Source organism: Taeniopygia guttata, chromosome 8 (assembly GCF_048771995.1).
Source record: "Taeniopygia guttata chromosome 8, bTaeGut7.mat, whole genome shotgun sequence".
NCBI lineage: Eukaryota > Metazoa > Chordata > Aves > Passeriformes > Estrildidae > Taeniopygia > Taeniopygia guttata.
In genome coordinates this window covers 10,954,937-10,972,595 of record NC_133033.1, presented here as the reverse complement: position 1 = coordinate 10,972,595, position 17,659 = coordinate 10,954,937, and the positions used below count along the sequence as shown (strand labels likewise).

The 17,659-nt window shown below is 45.8% G+C and overlaps 1 protein-coding gene across 9 annotated transcripts in view; it reads left to right on the top strand.

Moving 5' to 3' along the window:
• SZT2 (SZT2 subunit of KICSTOR complex) overlaps positions 1 to 17,659 on the top strand; it is a 53,863-nt gene that overhangs the window by 4,088 nt on the left and 32,116 nt on the right. For all 9 annotated transcript variants that reach the window (XR_012057267.1, XR_012057266.1, XR_012057268.1 and 6 more), the window contains exons 6-20: positions 1,168 to 1,327; positions 1,803 to 1,909; positions 2,085 to 2,295; positions 3,340 to 3,510; positions 8,322 to 8,553; positions 9,225 to 9,354; positions 10,581 to 10,723; positions 11,316 to 11,468; positions 11,818 to 11,932; positions 14,477 to 14,682; positions 15,070 to 15,294; positions 15,719 to 15,797; positions 16,116 to 16,213; positions 16,467 to 16,635; positions 17,113 to 17,227. Coding sequence is in view for 6 of the 9 variants with exons in the window: in XM_030278946.3 (XP_030134806.2) it covers positions 1,168 to 1,327; positions 1,803 to 1,909; positions 2,085 to 2,295; positions 3,340 to 3,510; positions 8,322 to 8,553; positions 9,225 to 9,354; positions 10,581 to 10,723; positions 11,316 to 11,468; positions 11,818 to 11,932; positions 14,477 to 14,682; positions 15,070 to 15,294; positions 15,719 to 15,797; positions 16,116 to 16,213; positions 16,467 to 16,635; positions 17,113 to 17,227 (2,314 nt within the window). In the remaining 3 variants the exon portion in view is untranslated. The remainder of the gene's footprint in view (positions 1 to 1,167; positions 1,328 to 1,802; positions 1,910 to 2,084; positions 2,296 to 3,339; positions 3,511 to 8,321; positions 8,554 to 9,224; positions 9,355 to 10,580; positions 10,724 to 11,315; positions 11,469 to 11,817; positions 11,933 to 14,476; positions 14,683 to 15,069; positions 15,295 to 15,718; positions 15,798 to 16,115; positions 16,214 to 16,466; positions 16,636 to 17,112; positions 17,228 to 17,659) is intronic.

Genomic DNA, 17,659 nt, shown 5'->3' with positions numbered 1-17,659 from the left:
AGATTGCCGGAAGTAAATAACTCAACTGGTGAGTCCAGATGGTGTTTTTGCAGAGCTGTGTATGCATTCCTGCTTGATGCAATATTTCTCTCATGGTAAACTACCCTGTAACTTCTTCCATGCAAATGGAGGAGAGAGACGCTCTTGCAGGCCAGAGGGACTGGCGAGTCCTGCCACAGGCTGTGGGGTGGAGGTGGAGGCCCCAGGGGAAGGGCAGGGACTGAAACATTTTTCACTTTTGAAGTTGCACTTGCTGCATGATTGTTAACAAGTATCTGAATTAAAGGCATCTGGCAAATTAGAGTGACGGACAGTCAATATTTTTCGCTCACAGGCACAGAGTGCTCCCATTTGTGCATAGCAAAAGTTTAGTTAGTTCTAGTTTTGTTTTCCCAGCTTCAATCATCTGTAGCTTTGAGAGAGGAGGGGGAGAGGTCTCAGCTATTCTCAGCATTAGCAGTAAAAACAAAGCAATGCTTTATTACAAGGTTAAACTGCCAGAACCTTTTGGGGATTAAGGGACTAAGAATACAGTAGGTTTCTCACTGGTGTAATTATACAAATTTCAGGCTTTGCCTAGGGGATATTTTTCATAGAAGGTGCAGAAGCTTAGCTACATTTGTTTATATCATTATTGCATAATGAGGGCCATTTGAGTTGAATGCATAGGCATGAGACTTTGTCTTTATGAGGCTCTTTGCCCCCTCTGCTACAGAGCTTCATGAGTGAGAAGTAGCTGCCTCTACCTCTCCTGTGTTTCTGGGCTGAATATAGTAGATTAAGTAGATGCTGAATAGCTGCAGCTTCTAAATGGCAGGGAGGGAAGGAGGTATTCACATCTCTTTAATTGGGAAGTGCTTTGCTCCACAGAGGAGTTTTAAGACCCCAAAGTGACCCCAATTTCCCCTTCTATTAGAAATCAGCTTAATATAAAGCTCTGAGAGGCTGTCCCTCCGCTTTCAGGCAGTCTTGCCCAGCTGTTCTAAGGTGCCCAAGTGACCAGGGTTTTAAGAGCACCTGGAAGTTAAAGCTACAGATGGAATCTGCTGTGGTGCTCCAGAGTACCATGGGACTGCCAGACTGAAGGTGTTTGGAAGAGCAAGAACTAGAGTTGAGCTGAAATCTGCCCCGTGGGGCCTTGTGGGGTTTTTTTCTTAACTTTTCCAGGTGGATTTATCCCCCCTGAGCCAAGAGAGCCCTGGTGACGTGCAGGAGTCATCTGGGAGGAAGCCCAGTGTGTCTGTGGTCACTGCTGACGTTGGCCTGGTCAGCATGGTCCGGCAAGGGATCCTGGCCCTGCAGCTGCTGCCCTCCAACTCCAGCGCAGGTTGGCTGCGTCCTCGGGGGTTAAGGTTTGCCTGGTTGTTTGCAAAGGGTTGTATTCCTCCTGCCATAGGCTGAGGTTAATTCTAGAAGGGCTGGTGTGTGCATGGACCTTTCTGTTAGGGATGAAATTTCAATTGAGACATTTACTCTGCATTCTGGGGGCAAATAGTGGTGGTGAGAATGGGGAAGACCACACTGTGCCAAGTGCCATGTGTCAGTGTTGGGTAGTTTGTGAGGCAGTACAGCTGTGACTGTGGCTCAGGGCAACCTGGAGTGTGGAGAGCTGTGCCCTTTCAGTGTGCTGTGCTGTACCTAATCAGGATGTTTGCCAGCTCCATGATGCCTTGGAAGCTCTAAATCAGCCTCAGGATTTTCCTTCTACTTTCACCCTGCCTAAACTTTATGTCTGGTGGATTTACTGGGAGAATGACAGCTGTTTGGGATGAAGATGCACTAAGATGCTGCCTTGTTTACAGGTATTATAATAATTACGGATGGTGTGACCAGTGTCCCCGACGTGGCTGTGTGCGAGACTTTACTCAACCAGCTGCGCAGTGGCACTGTGGCCTGCTCCTTTGTGCAGGTATGTCTGCTGGCAGTGTGGGTACCAGAGGGACAGAGGTGGATTGGTGGTGGTGGCATTCATCTCCAGAGGAGAAGTGGGGGCCTTCTCTGCCTGTTTGTGTTGTTGACCAGCTGTCTGCCTTGTTCTCAGCACTGCTGTTCTCTCTCAGGTGTCTCCTTTATCCATCCCATAGGTGGGCGGTGTCTACTCCTATGATTGCAGCTTTGGCCACGTTCCCAATGTGGAACTGATGAAATTCATTGCCATGGCCACTTTTGGTGCTTACCTTTCTACATGCCCTGAGCTGGATCCCCTGAGCCTGGATCTGAATGTGTATCACAAGGCATTTCTGCTGTACTCCTTTCTGCGTACTGGGGAGTCCCTGAATCCAGAATATTACTGTGGTGAGGAATGTGCATGTTCTTGTTCCAGTAGATGGATATCTTAGAGCATGTCTCTTTGGGGTGACTCTACAGGCTTGGTTATGCTGATACTCTCCCTTGTCATGCCTTCTGTATGCTGTGGGCACAATCGGTCACACAGCCTCACCTGTGAATCCTCTCCTGGTTCCAGGAATTGGATGGACCGAGGAAAACAAATGTCCCATTTTTCACCATTCCCCTAGCTCAGCAGTCTGCAGTTAGGCTCACTGTGTTGGGACATGGTGGGGGTTGGAAGCTCTTGCCCACCCTTCTGTGCACACTGGCTAGCTCACAGGTGGGGATGTTTTGGAGAACTTGTCCTAACGGGCCTGCAGAAGACAGTTTGGATTGAAAAACTAGACCCCTGAGAACTGTCCCAAATGCCTCTTCTGGTTGTTCTTATTTTGTGACTGTTAGTGACTGAGAGTGTGCCAAGAAAGATTAGTTTAGTTACTAGTAAGACATGGAAACACTCTTTCATGTCCCAGTGATATGCTGGTGCCATCTGCTCTTTCTGTAACTTGGCAGCAGGAGCCACATAAACTGGCAAGTTTGAAGAGAGTTGGCTTGGGACTTGAAAATGTTGAATCTTAAAAAGATCAGCTGTTAGTTGTTTAAGCTCCACATCCCGATACCTTTTAAAAAGCACCTGGGAACTCAGAGTTTTCCAGGGAAATTGGTAAAGCCCCAAAGCTTGCTGTGTGACTGTTGAAACAGATGTGCAGTTTCTGCCTGTCTAGGCTGAATGTGGAATTCCAATGCATGCCTTGTCACAAAAGCTGTCCGAGAGGAAGCAGCGCCTGACACCCCACCCTGTCCCTTTCCCAGGCCTCTTGGCCACACTAATGAACCTGTTTGCTGTATTGCAGAACCTGGAGTGGGTGTAAGTGGTGCCTGAAGGATGTACTGTTCCTCAGGCGAGCAAGCGTTCCTGGCAGCTTTTATGGAGCTCTCGGGGAGACCTGTTGCTACAGGATGGGGCTCAGGGGAGCTGCTCCCTCACAAACCCATCTCTGCCATTTGCAGTGTCCCAGCACAGGCTGTTCAATGAGCACCTGGTGTCTGCAAGCAGCAACCCTGCGCTGGCCATGCGGAGGAAGAAGCACACAGAGAAGGAGGTGCACGCCGACCTCGTGAGCATCGTTTCGGTCCGGCTGCGCGAGGGCTACAGCATCCGAGAGGTCAACATCACAAAAGGTGACTGCTGCCTTGAGGACTGGAGACAGCTAGGACAGTTCTCAGCTGCTTAGAGGAAAGCACTGCAATCTCAGCAGTGGTGGTGTTGTGGAGGAAGGAGCCATTTTCGCCAAATTCTGTTTTCATGAATAATTGCCTGATGTAGGGCTGCCCAGTATTGTGCAGTTATGCACTTGCCAGGCTCACCCTCTGTAGTTGTGCCTGGGGAGGGACAGTCAGTGATTCTCTGTATCTTGGAAATTATTCCCCACAGTTGCAGAGAAACTGGTGACAGAACTTGAGTTTGCAGAGTTTTTTTGGGATTTCATCTATAGTTCTCCTTTTTTTCATTCCTTTCTAGTTCTTTGCTAGATGCACTCCAAAATACTAACATAAAGTTGAGCCCTTTGGTACAACAGACTCAATGCCTCCAAACTACAGTCTTCCAAAAGAAGAAATTGGGTGAAACAAGGATATTGTTAGGTGAGAATGTCAGGTCAGTCAGGACCATAATTAATTCTAGAAGACCATAAAACCTGTTCTCTTACCTGACTCATTAGACATGGCACCTGGAGTGTGAGAACTAGCTGCTGACTAGGGACCTTGAGGGGTTTGATTATCCTTAGGAGTGACAGTAAATCCTACCTAAATTTCCATCTCCAGCTGTGACTAGTGGTAGTACTGTAACTGAAGGGGAGATGTAAAAAATCAAAATGTAAGCTTATTAGTACTCTAGAATGTGTTTTATATCAGACAGTCTGTGATCTAACTCCAAAACCATTCTAAACTTGCCATGTGATGTTTTCTGTGAATTTACTGTGGTCTGCCTAGAAAACATATAAATCCCTTCTGCCACTGCTCTGGTTGGAAGACTATCCCAGAGCTTCATTGTTCTTTCTCTAGCTTCCTTTCTAAACTCCCTGAGACCAAGTTAAACCTGTGTGATTATTATATTTAATTAAGTTTATCTTCCTTCTCTGACTTGCATGAACATAGTTTACAACATCTTTCTCCTACTTACCTTTTGGCAGGTTAATATTAAGCAAGCCAGTGTTTCACCTTTCTTTTGTAAGGGCAGGCTGTTTTGTTTATTCAGGTTAATAGCTCTTATATTTTTTCCCTTAAGTTGTTTTCTTTTCAGTTTGATCTCATATTTCTCAAAACAGTTGATAAGAGTGTTGTAAGTGTGGTTTAAACAGTGCCTTGTTCAGCAGTGTTAATATTTCCCGGCTTCTGAAGTAAAATACCAAATCTGATAGATCGGGAATCACGCAGACTTTCTCCATGATTGTATTGCAGAAATCCCCAGCACCTTTTCTTTCAGCTGATGAGTCCTTGGGTGTTTTATTGGGTTTTGTTTGTTTAGTAGTCCCTAAATGTGCTGTCCTTCACATGATAGTACCCCTAAGTTTATCTTGCTCAGTTCACCTATCTGTTCTTCTGCGATGCCTGGCTATTTCAGTTAATTTGCCTTGATGCATCTTACAAACTGAATGCATCTAAATCACCTTTTTTGGTGGCAAGATCATATTAGGTGGGATAATTCCTAAAGTTGGTCTTTACATGAATCTCTCTGGTTTCTTGTTTCAGGAATTTTCTGTTAAAAGTAAGTATCTGCTAAGTTTTCCTGGTGAGACAGCTGTTCTAGTAATGTCTGGAGGTTGTTTTCAATGGAGGTGAGGCATGAGATTACGCCCCTTAAATCCAGGCAGATTAGATCCATTGCATTCTCCTTGTCTAGGAATGTCTGTCAAACAGTGTGACAAGTCCGTTCCTGTCCTCAGTGCCTTTTATTCTTCTGTGCACTAGTTCACTTACAGCTTGAACAGTGATGGATAAAAAGCCTTTCTCTTTAATATGGCAGCAATGCTGAAGTGCTTTTGGTGACTGTGTGGTCTTATATAGAAATGCTGGAAGAGCTTTCACCAGGTATGAATCATTCAAAAAGCAGTCAGACAAGTTCATGTAGTATCTTTCTGTACAAAGGTATAGCTACAACCTCTGGCTCAGGATATTGTAAAGCAGTGAATCCCTGCACTCTGGAGGAATGTATTAGAAATATCACCACATGTTACCGTGCTCCCTGCATTTTGCTCCAGGTATTTGCCTGCTGGCTTTTAGTCCTTGGAATGTTAAATGGATTGGTCTCCCATTTTTACAAGAGCAGAAAGCAGAAGAGCAGTTGCTGGATCAGCATGACCTTTTGTGGTGAATATGGGCAGGTGCACAGGGAGGAAGGAGTAAGAGCAGGATAAACACACATGATGGTAATCTCCATTCTCCTTTCCTTTTTTCTTCCTTTGAGCCCTCTCCAGCTCTTTGCAGCTCAGGAGCTCCTTGAGCCAGAAATACTTTTTGTGTATTTTTTAAGAAGAAATTTAAAAATGAAATGTCAGAGGTTTCAAAAATATGGAATGTATTTCTATGCAGCCTTCAGACTAGTAGCAGATAATGTTACTTAATACTTTGGAAAGGCTAAACGCTCTGGGGAGTTGGTGAAAAATTTGCTGAACTAACAGGTTAAAGTAGAGTTGAGAAATGATTCAAGACATGTAGACATTCAGCACTGCCTTTGCTAAGGAAAAGCATGTTTGGCTAATCAGTGTTCTCTGAGCCATTCTACAGAGAAGTATATAACAAAGAACAGTTAATTAACCTGGATTGCCAGTTAAAGGCTGTTAAGGAGCCAGCTGGCTGTGAAGCAAGAGGGGAAAAGTGTTCATGGTGTGTAATGGAGCCCAGTTCTTTCACTTTCTGGGACATTGTCAGGGGATCTCCCTCTGTAACAAAAAAAAAAAAAAACAAAAAACTCACTGACCATTTTGTGTTTAGGGCAGCCTGGAGGATGATTTTCAAAACATAATCTTCCTCTGCGAATCAGTCCAGCACCAAAACTGTCTGGGAACCAGCTGAGCAATGAGAATGGCTATTCTCTAGTGCAAGAATCAGGAGGACAAAGTGAGCTTTCTGAAAAAAACAGAGCTGGACATTGGGAAGGAAATCAAAGTAGAAAAAAATTTATATGCTATTAACTCAGGAACCAGAAAGAGATTGCTTTGAAGTAAAAAAACAAAAAAAAAAAAAGCTAAAGATTTATCTAGATGTAACTCCAAACCAAGCAAATATTTTGCCTGTGTTTCTAGTTTTGCTTGTGTGGGATCATAGGAGCGAAGCCAGGATGACTAATGGAAACAGGAGTGGAAGTTGGAAATATTTTAATTTATGATCTAAGCAAAAATGTGGGAATTTGCTTATCATGTTTGCTGTTGATGAAGTAGAAAGGCTTTATTATGAGAACCAAATTATTGTGCAGAAAGCAGTGAATAAGCCCTAAAGGAATAAGAGTGAGGTGACAGTATGAAATAAAAATAGATGAATCTATAAAGTCTTGTTTAGCCTCTCTGATACACGAGACAATCTTCACTGGAAACAACAGATAGTGCAGTCCTGGCAAGTACATTTGTAGTAACACAAACTATCCATTGCAGAAAATATTAGTGACCTTAAATAAAATCCTACTAATCCCTCAGATTAAGTACAGGTAAAATATAGTGTACGATTTTGATCATCTTTGTTCAAGAAAGGTGAATTCTTAAGGTGCAGGAAGGTCTGGATGTGTTAAGGGGGATGAATGTTCTGTCACAGTAACAGCTGAAACTGGGTATGGATTTCTTAGTACTGCACACTCCTTGTCAATGTTATGGAAATGAAGTTTCTCAGAATAAAAATAATCTAATCAAAAGAACAACCAAGCATGAATTTGGCATGAACTCTGGAAGATTTCTTCTAAACATTGATGCAGGAAGAGTACTTGGAGGGTGCCTCCCAGCAGGGACCATGAGAGCAAAAAGAAGGCTTTAAAGTGGAGCTCAATCAGCCCATGAAGGGGATGGCATGATGTGCCTATGACAGCAGCAAATGCAACTCTGCAGGAAACCGAGCATCCAGGCTGATGATCTGTTCAGAAGGTTTCCAGCACATCCAATCACTTATCACACAAACCCTGCAAGTCTGGCAAGCTGTAGAGCAGGCTGGACATAGAATAGATGATCAAGCAGTTGGAATCGCAGCATGGTCATGTGTTTCCCTGGGACATTTCAGTACAAATACACATGCACAGTCAGCAGGAGTGGGATAGTTCTCTGCTCTGTTGGCTCAGCAAGGCCTGCTGTCAGATTTTTCTGTTAATCTTGTTAGACAGGCTCACTTAAAGGAAAAGGTAAAAATGTATGGTTTGAAAAATAGGTGAATATTCATTCTTAACATCTTTGGGAAGAGAGGGTAAACATGGTGAGAAGCTTTGAAGATTTAAGTTCTAGATTTCATGAAATACAGTCTGTGCAGGATGAACAGAGATTAATTCAAGAATTAGGCCTCATCTTCCAGGTTGTTTATGATCTGTGTCCATCAGATGCTTGTTTTTCTGTGATGGGATGGATTAATTCTGCAGTGTGGATGACAAAACCTTATAGTTGAATGGCCCTGCTCATCTGTGCAAAAAAACAGTTTTCTTGGAAACAAAGACGAGGCTGTGAAGAAGAGAGCCCATTGCAAATGTCGGCACCTCCTCTGAGTTTCAGTTGCCTTCTCTAGTGTAGATAGTGCATGTACACTTCAAGAATCGTGAACCCTTCACCAAGCGCTTCAGTGCAAGCAGAGCCTCCCTCAGTTGGAGAGGAGAGAGTGACTTTAGCTAAAGCAAACAGTTGTTAGATTACTTCGTTCCCCTCAGCAATCAAACAGTCTCATGGTACTCATAAATCCCTGGTCAGAGGTAAAGCTCAGATGTGTATGGAACAAGCACCTGAACTTTCTCTTCTGCTCCCATGCAGGTGGGTCTCAGCTGGAGGTGAAACTAGTGCTGCTTTGGAAGCATAACATGAGGATTGAGTACTTAGCTGTGACACCCTGGCCCCTGGACCCATCAAAACGCAGCACTTGGGTGGAAGTGACAATGGAGGGAAGCTATGACATTTTGCATGACATCAGCTGCACCATGAGGAAGCCTATCACCAGTCTGTACCGCACCACCGTCATCCGGCGCTTCTGGAACACCTTGCAGAGGTGAGATGGACCATGCCCAGCAGTTTCCAATGTCACCAAGTAATTCCTTCCTTGGCAGGCTAGGATGAGGGTTTTGCAGGTGGGTGTCCCATCCCAGGGTTCAAAAGGAATGTGCTCTGAGGAAGGGGCATGACTGATTACAAGCTTGCTGTCTAGCCAAGGAAAAGATTTGAATTGGTCTGTGATCTAGTTTGTAAGAATGCTTCAGGGTAATGGTATTGCTGCTCCTGGATCCAGATCCTGGGATGCAAACCTTGCCTCTGACTGCCATCCCATGGAGGTGATGTGTTCTTATAGCACACCTGTGCAGCTGTGCTGCATGGTCACACTGGGAGCAGCAAACACATCACACGTGTCTCTGGGGCTGAAGTGCTTGTGGGTCACAACTGTTTCCTGGCCAGGGTGGCTGTTACTACCAGCTATCTGGCACATTCCTCTTCTAGCACTTCATTTCCAACTCTGATCATCCCCTGTATGTATGAGGCTTCTACACTGGAGCCCCTTTAACACACACTTTGCACTTGGACATGGAATCACAGCATTCCCTATAAAGCTCTGTTGGTGTAGACGGGCTCCCAGGACATAGAGAGTGCTCTGTGTGCAAGCCCTGTGCTGACTGGGGCAGCAAGGGGGAGAGCATGGGCTTTTGCTAACTGCCTCTTCTTTTCCAGCATCAACCAAACAGATCAGATGTTGGTACATCTGCAGTCTTTTGACACAGTCCCAGAACACTTTACCATTCCTGAGAGCACCAAGAATGGGGTGCCCCTCTTCTACATCCCCCCAGGATCCACCACTCCGGTATGTTCCCTCTCTCTCTGTTTAACGTGGGACAGGTGGTCTCCCATGCTTATTCTTGTACTCAGGCTTCATCTCTTGCTCATCTTGTCTTCCTCTTATCCTGCTCAGTCAGAGAGTTCAGGTGTGGTGCAGTGAACATCCCATGCCATACATTTCCCCCTCTGAGACATCACCCTATGTCTTAATTGTTGCAGCTACACCTCTAAGCCCAACAGCATGTCTCCTAAGTGTGCTGTGAAACCTTCTCCTGTAATGCTGTGATGTGTGATACTGATGGGAAGGCTGACACATTTGCTTTTGCTGTGCCTTTTTGGTGGATACCCCATAGGCATGGAGTTGCTGCTGGCTGTGCAACCAGTGCCCTGGAGATGTAGCTCAGTACTGTCAGGTGAAGGTGCACAATGTGCTGAGTAGTTGTTTAATAGGCTCATTGCTCTGAGCACTCATGTGGAAGGTGCAAGAGAGATACTTGTCATCTGCACAGCAGAAAATAAACAAAATATGAGCTAATAGTTTCCATTGCAAAATTCAACCTCATTGAAACTCACCAAGCAGAAGAGCCAGCATATTATCTGTTCCCTGCTACCAGTGTCCTTGGCATAGGTGGAAGAGGACTAGCAGATCTTAAAGCTAGGGGAGATTTACCATCAGAGAACTACCCCTTTTATTTTATTGTTTAAGCTCTTTTTTAGGTTTGCCTAGTACAGTTTCTCTATGTAGGGCTATGCATCCCACAGTGTATCTGGAACATCCCATCTTACGGGTAAACACCACTGTGTTTCTGTCAGGAGAGTTGCTATAGTTGGTAGAATCCATGTCACCATATAAACCTACTAGAGTTGCCCAATGCCACCCATTCTGGCACCCTATTTGCCTGAGCACTTTCAGATGAGTAATCTCAGTGTTTAATTACTTTGCTGACACAAGCCATATATCCCCCTCTCAATCAGAAGGCACACAATTACATATGCTATCTTTTTCATGGTTGATTTACTTGATGCTAAGTAGTTAAATTCCTAATTAACTTGACATTTCGGGAGCCTAATTTATTTTTGCTTATGCTGTACTACTTGTTTCAATGTGAACACACTTACTCTGTTCAGAGGAAATTACCCAAAGTCAGGGATGTGACCTTCTTAGCCTGCAACAGCTCAGCTGCTAGAGAAATTCTTGCTCTCTCTGGGTGGAGAACTTTCATGCTGAATATTGTCCCATCATTTTCTCAGGTATTATCTCTGCAGCACAGTGGGTCTGACTCAAGCCATTCCCAGTTTGCCTCCTACTGGAAGCCCATCCTTTCCATGGATGCCAACTTCTGGCAGAGGTGGCTGCACATGCATCGTATAGTGGTCCTTCTGGAGCATGACACGTATGTGACGGGCAGGGCTGAGCTCGTGGGCACACTGTGGGCCAGCTGGGAAAGCAGGGTGTCCAGGACTTGCAGCTCTTCTGCAGGTGCCTATGGCCCAGGAAAAGGTCTCACTAGTGGAGCCTGATGGATGCTAAACGTTTGTTTATCTGAGAGGGGTGGTAGGTTGGAAGGTCATCTTTGATTGGAACGATGAATTGTTTCTCAAGTCCCTCTTGGGTTTTGATTTCCCGATTGCAGGGCATATGGGACCATTCATTTTGGAGCTAACCCACAGTTTGCTGCTGGAAAATGTCTTTCCCAAAAGCATTGCTTTCCTGAGGCTGGTCCTAGTTGCAGAGTAATGTGAATAATAGTCATATATTGCATGGAGGGAGATATGGATGTGCTCTCTCAGTGTGGAAATTCCAGTGCACTCAGGAGTATGACTCTCTCCAATGCTTGATTAGGGGAGGTGCTTGTTCGTTGGCTGCTGTGGAGGAAAAAAGGCTGATAGACCAGTCAGAGTAGGATGGATGTAGCAAAGCCTCTGTGGTTTTGGGGGCAGAAGAGATAGTGCAGCTCTGAAATGACTTTCTGTCCCACCCTGCAGGCCTGTGCCCAAGCACCTGCACACGCCGGGCAACAATGGCCGCTACAGCACCATCCAGTGCCGCATCTCCCACTCAGCGCTCACCTCCCTGCTGCGGGACTGGAGCAGCTTCGTGCTGGTGGAGGGCTACTCCTACGTCAAGCTGATCCACGGGTGAGTGCCTCTGAAGCAGTGTTGTGTGGGGAACTGGCGTGTGGCCAGACCAAGGATCTGGTTAGACCAGTATGCAGCAATGGGCCCAAAGCAGATGTTTACAGGAGAGGATGAGAACTAGGCAAGGGGATATGAAATCCTGCAGTTTCTGAGCTCTTCCATTGTGTTCAGGTGCAGCCCGGGGGGAGAGGGAAGCCAGCTGAGGGATTTTTGCATGCTAGAACTGATATCTGTTACTGTGAAGTTGTGTGGGCTGTTGGGCTCTGTGGAGCAGACCTCTGCTTGGTCTGGCATGTCAGAGCAGCAAGATCCATGCCATTTCAGCCTTATCCTAATTCCTCCTGCACAGGTCTGAGGATCTTACCCCTTCCTCGTTCTATGTGGTACGAATCATCTCCAAAGCTCCCTGCATGGTTCTCCGGCTGGGCTTCCCCATTGGCACACCTGCACAGGCCAGGAACAAGGTGAGAGCTGGCTGTCTGCTTCATGGGGTAGGAGCAGAGCAAGAAGTTCTGAATGTGGAAATGATGGGTAGATCACAGCAACACTGTGGGCAGCTACCCTCTGATAAGTAACTACCATGTTAAGGCTTAGATGGGTTTGGATCTACTGTAAAAGAAAGGGTCATTTGGAACGAACTTCCTTTGTTAAGTCTATGAAAGATCTAAACCCAAAGACTCGAAGATCAATAGAATAGCTGGTCATGTGGGTGTTTTTCCCACTGCTTAATTCAATTCTGGGGCTTGAAGTGACTTAAAGGTTATCTAGTGTATCCTTCTGACCAAAGCACAATCAATAGCATCTGTAAAGAACAGCAGATACTTGTCTGACTCATCTGTAAAAACCTGTGTGATAAATGTACTACATGTTCCCTGGGCTATCTCTTCCAGTACACGCATATTGAATCTATTGGGCAGGGAGGAAGTTAATAGTTAAAATGGAAACAGTGCCCCACGTAAGCAGGACAAGGAGAGAACAAAAATTAGTACCTAGGAAATGTTTTCAGGATAAAAGTCTCTCAGATAGGCTTTAATAACCTTTTTGTATCAAAAGAAATGATCTGCCCTAGTCAGATGTAGAAGGTGGAGTTACTGTGTGGACTGATTCTCCAGTTATAATGACTGAGACAAGTCTAAGTGTTCCTAGGTAAAGCATGAGAAAGATGTCCTGCTATTAAACTGTGTGAACTTTTTAATATAAACAAGAGGTTTATAATTAAATCTAGATTTTTTTATCTTCATGAAAGAAATCTTTGGTTTGTCTAGCTTAACTTTAGTGTTAGAGTCTAGTCTGAGGAGAAGCTAACAAACATGAGAAGGGCAATCTCTTTCTGAGATAATGAATCTAGATAATACTGAATGTTCTGGCACTCTGGCAGATCTGCCCTTTCATGACTTTAGGGGATCCAGGACTTGGGCACTGGTTGCTGGGTCAACATGTGGGCTTGGTAATGCCAAGTGACAGGTTTTTTTGAAGCAGTTCCCTCTGGCAGGTGCAAATTAATATCTCTTTTATGAAGAAGGTGTGAGATAGGTGCCATACCCTGCGGCTGTAGGCAAGCTCCAGATCATTGCATGAGGAACTTTATGTAGATCATAACTTGCATCATCCACAATATATTTTTTTTGCCTGCCATAGAGCTGATTAACTACTCAGTGTGGAGGATGTCAATAGAACTTAGTCTGCTTTCTTTAATGGAAAAGGGGTTTTGTGCTGAACAGTTCAAATTTCCAATACTGAAGGGAAGGAAAGCATGTCGTAGTTGACTTTTAGAAAGCTTTTTGGTGAGACTTTGTATAGGGCATGACTGTAGAACTGCAGAAATGGGATGTCATAAAGCAAACTGCCTTGGGGAACAAAGGAAGGAAATTGGAAAAGTGCTCTGTTTCATCACAGCAGAAGCTGTTTGTGATTTTCTCAATCTTTTTTCTAGTCAAAGGGTAGAGAACTCATTTGCAGAAAGGTAACGTGTACTGAGCTGAGGAAATGTGCAGGTAGCACAAAGCTATTTCAACCTCTGTGCTTTGTTGACACCTAAGCAGCACAGTGGTGGCTGGAAGCCAGTATGGATAACTGCAAAATAGTGAGATTTGGGAGCTTAAACACCATTAGTGATTCTGTGATATCAATATGAAACCATGAAGGGGACCCAAATGGCAGCAAAGACTCAAGTGCAGGAAAGAATTCTTGTTTAACATTTGGGTTTGGGGACATTTCTTTCCTTGAAAAAGACATAGTAATGGTGGGAAAAGTTGCTGAAATAATTAATATTGAGGAAGATGGAGAGCTGCTGTTCTTCTGTTTGCCTACAATGGTAATAAAAATTGAAAAGAGTTGAACAAAGATCATGAAAAGAACCCTAACACTAGAAATTTCAAAGAAAACACTGGGCTATTGTGGGAATCAGATGCAAGTGTGGGTTGAACTGTATTCAGAGCTACTAGAAGCTTAAAAGAGTAGTCAGGAAGTCATTGTGAAAGTATCTTGGAAAAAAATAACCTAAAAAATAATCCAGGCTCCTGAAACCTTTTGCCATAGAGGTTTGACAAATGATCGTGGTAGTGGGGGAATACATAAGACAGAGCCAGACTGTTCCCACAGCTGATATGGACTAGTTTACATTTACTGTAGGCTGTGGAGAGGAGGAGGAGGGAAGAATGAGGGTGCATGCTTGGACTGCTTCTGTGGAGGAGCTGGCATGCAGTTAATTTGTTTTTAAGCTGAGTTTTGGAAAGCAACTTCTTCAGCCTTGAAATAGTGTTTTGGGGTTTTTTAATCTTCCGTTTGCTTTTAAAAATACTTAAAATAGGAACCAAAGAGCCTTGTATCATCTTGATCTTGGTCTTGCTAGTGCCTCAGAAAAAAACCTACCTTTAACTCCTGCTGTTCTGTGTATTCAAGGAGTGTTCTGTTCCTTTTGGTCAAGCTCTTGTTCTAGACACTTATTTTGAGTAGTTTATGACTCCAAACAAAGTTGGTCATTTTACCTTTTGCTTTTGCCATGACAGATAGTGGAAGAGTTACGGGACCGAATCTTGCAGCTGCGCTTTCCTCACAGGGTCCAGAGCAAGGAGGCAACTCCAAAGGCAAAGAGGAAAATGTTGGGCAGTAGTTCTCCCTCCAAGTCCCCGCCTGTGGCTGGGGCCCAGTCGGCCCTCTCAGACAGACCCTGCCTTGTTGTGCTGCACAAACCGTTGGAGAAGCTGCTTATCAGGTAGGGATGGAGCACCAGGCTGTCCCCACCTTGCCCTACAAAGTGGGAAGAAGGAAGATCTGTGGATGGTGCTGTCATCTGTAGGATGAGTGTGCTGTGAATTAAACTGATGCTTGTTGGGATGGGTTTGGGTTGCATGGCTGTGAGTTACAGCAGGGATTCCTGGTGGACAGACAGATTTGTCACTCCTAATGAAATATGATGTAGGAGTAAATTTAGGTACTGCTGTCTGAGCAGGATTCTGTGCTGGGCCAGCCATGTTTTGCTGCTGGAAGACTCTGTCCTGGCTCCAACAATGGGTTGTAAATCCAGACAGCTCTGACCCTAAACAAAAAAAAAAAAATTATTTTTTTCATGTCAGCATGTCACACTTCTGCTCTCTCCTAGGTATGAGAAGCTGCCTTCTGACTACCGAGCCCCCTTCATTCTGAACCTGGAGCATCCCCCCGTGTCTGGTCCCCTCACCATGGTGGCCAATCGCACTGCCTCTTCCACCCTGGCCTCGCTGTCCCGCTACTTCTATCACCAGCGCTGGATCTGGAGTGTCCAGTCAGGGCTGGCACCGGCTGTGCCCATCACTGCTGTGGCCCAGCTCCTTTCCACACTCACAGAGTAAGTTGCACACCTGACAGGGGTCCTCTCTCCAAGCTAGTTCTGGGGATACAGGGAAAGCAAGGTCAACCTTGCCTATTACATTTATGAGGCCTTATAATAGGTAAGAGTTGAAGCTGCTGTGCAGAGGGTTTTGGTCCCATACACAGCTTCTAGAGCCACTTGGGTCAGTGCTTTACCCAGTTCTGCAGCTGTAGTTGAAGGAAATGAGAGAAAATGTCCTGGAAAATATGCAGAAGGGCAAGAGGTGTTACTGTACCTGGCCTGTGCTTATCTTCACACAGGCTGTTCTGGCAGCATCATATCTCCCCATTCTCTGTGTGCAGGACAGTGTTTTAGGGTGAAGGGTACAGTCATTCTTGCATTTAAAGCTTACAGTATGGGTGGAGAAGTACTGCAGGTCTGACTTCCTCTCTGTTGCAAGGCTTCGTCTGTCAGAGGGTTTCCACTTTGCATCCAGCGGGGATGGCATTATCAACATGGTGCTGGAGCTGCCCATACAGGTGAGCCTGGATGCTGTCCTCTTGTGGACACACAGTCCCTCACTGCTGGTCCTGGGGTGGATTCACCTTCCTGTGATAGGATTTATCATCTGCTTCTAGCACACACCCTTGGCACGTATAGGGAGACAGTAAAGCAGCTTGTGGGTTGGGCATTTTTCTGCCTTCATCTGCAGTTAGAGAGCTGCTTTGTGCTGTGCTGGAGGAGTTCTTGGGGTTGGGACAGGCTTCCTCTTTCCACGCCTGCTAGTGGAGCTATGTGGTGGGGCTGTGCTGTGTAAGGGGGTACTGGCTAGGGCTCATGCAGTGTCTCCCCTCCAGATTGATGGCTCAAGTGAGAGCAGCAGTGACAGGGAGAAGCACACCTGTGTCGTCCAGTACATCCTCTTCCCACCCCACTCTACCTCCACCAAGGACAGGTGAGGCTGCTGTTCTGCTCCTGGGGGGGTGGCAGCAGAGTCACAGCTCCAGACTTTGCAGTCAGTGTGGCAAGGAGGCAGACCTGCACCATCTGGTACAGATAACCAGTTGTCATGGATTGATCACCAGGTTGCTGGGGCTTCACCTGCCACTCTTGGGTTCCTGTGGCTGCTCTCACAGCTCTGAGAGAAACTGCAGTGGGCTACTGGCTCTGTGCCACCTCACAAGACTTTCCCTTTGACTTCCTTCCAGCTTTTCCACAGATGATGACAATGATACAGAGGTGGAGGCCATTGAAGTAGACACAGAACTGAACTTGGTCACTGAGTGCTGGGTAGAGCCACAGAGTGGCCATGTCCACAGTACTGCTGAGAACTGGAAGCACCTCCATGGCTTGCCTTACCAGAAAATACCTAAAGCGGTGAGTCCCTGAAAGGGGAGGGGCAAGGGCTCTTTTGTGGGGGGAGAAGGGTTCAGTGAAAGTGCACCACAGAACTGCAGGTAAATACCAAGGGCCAGAAAGGATGGGAATGCTAGTCAGAGAAGCATCTGAGATTTCTAAAAGAGGAAGTGGCCACTGGCCATGAAGGGTTTCTTGATTGCAGTGCCGTGGGTGCAATGCTGCTTTGGGATAGCTGGGAAAAGTGAAGAGTCATTCCACTGGAGGAGAGTGAGCTGGACCAGAGCAGGGACTGCAGGTAGTGCTATCAGCACTCGTCCTGAGCAAGGTGAAGACAGGCTAAAGGGCTGGTGGAGAAGAAGGGAGCAATGAGTGAGAATAGGGCAGCTCAGGGAACAGGATTATAGGTGTTCCCTCTCCTTGCTTTTAGACTCTTTTCTTCTGCATTTGTGAGTGATAATTCTGCTGCATAAACTGAGCCTTAACTGCTTACTGCAGCTCTATCCCCGGGACCTTGCGTGCATCGCCACCATGCTGACCTTCGAGTACATCAGCCAGCTGTGCCAGAACAAGGAGTGGGTCTGCCCTCCTTCAGACACCAAAGCTGCTGAAGGTGAGCCTGCCATCTATGTCCTAGCAAGCTTGATGGAGCAAGGAAGAATCTAGGTCTTGAATGTCTCAGGGCCCATAGAAGGTGGAGCAGGTATTTTGACAACTTTGTAGACTTTGATGGCTGCGGGTCACTTTGTTGCACTTATGTTAAATTGGCATAGAAATGGCTTCATCCTGGGAAGGCCAGAAAAGCATTGAGGCTTTCTGCCTAGGCTGGAGAGGTGACAAGGTGACCTTGCTCGAGTGTGGGGGATTGGTCCAGGTGAACTTTCCAACATCAACCATTCTGTAATTGTGCGAGAGGAGCTGACTTCAGGAGCAGGTGGAAGATGAGCTCATCTCTTCAGTGATAGGCCTGGTGATTTTATAGAAGTTGTAAAGGATGTTAAGGAGGAGCTCCTCTGTTCTCCATTTTAAGTCACAGTTCCCAGAG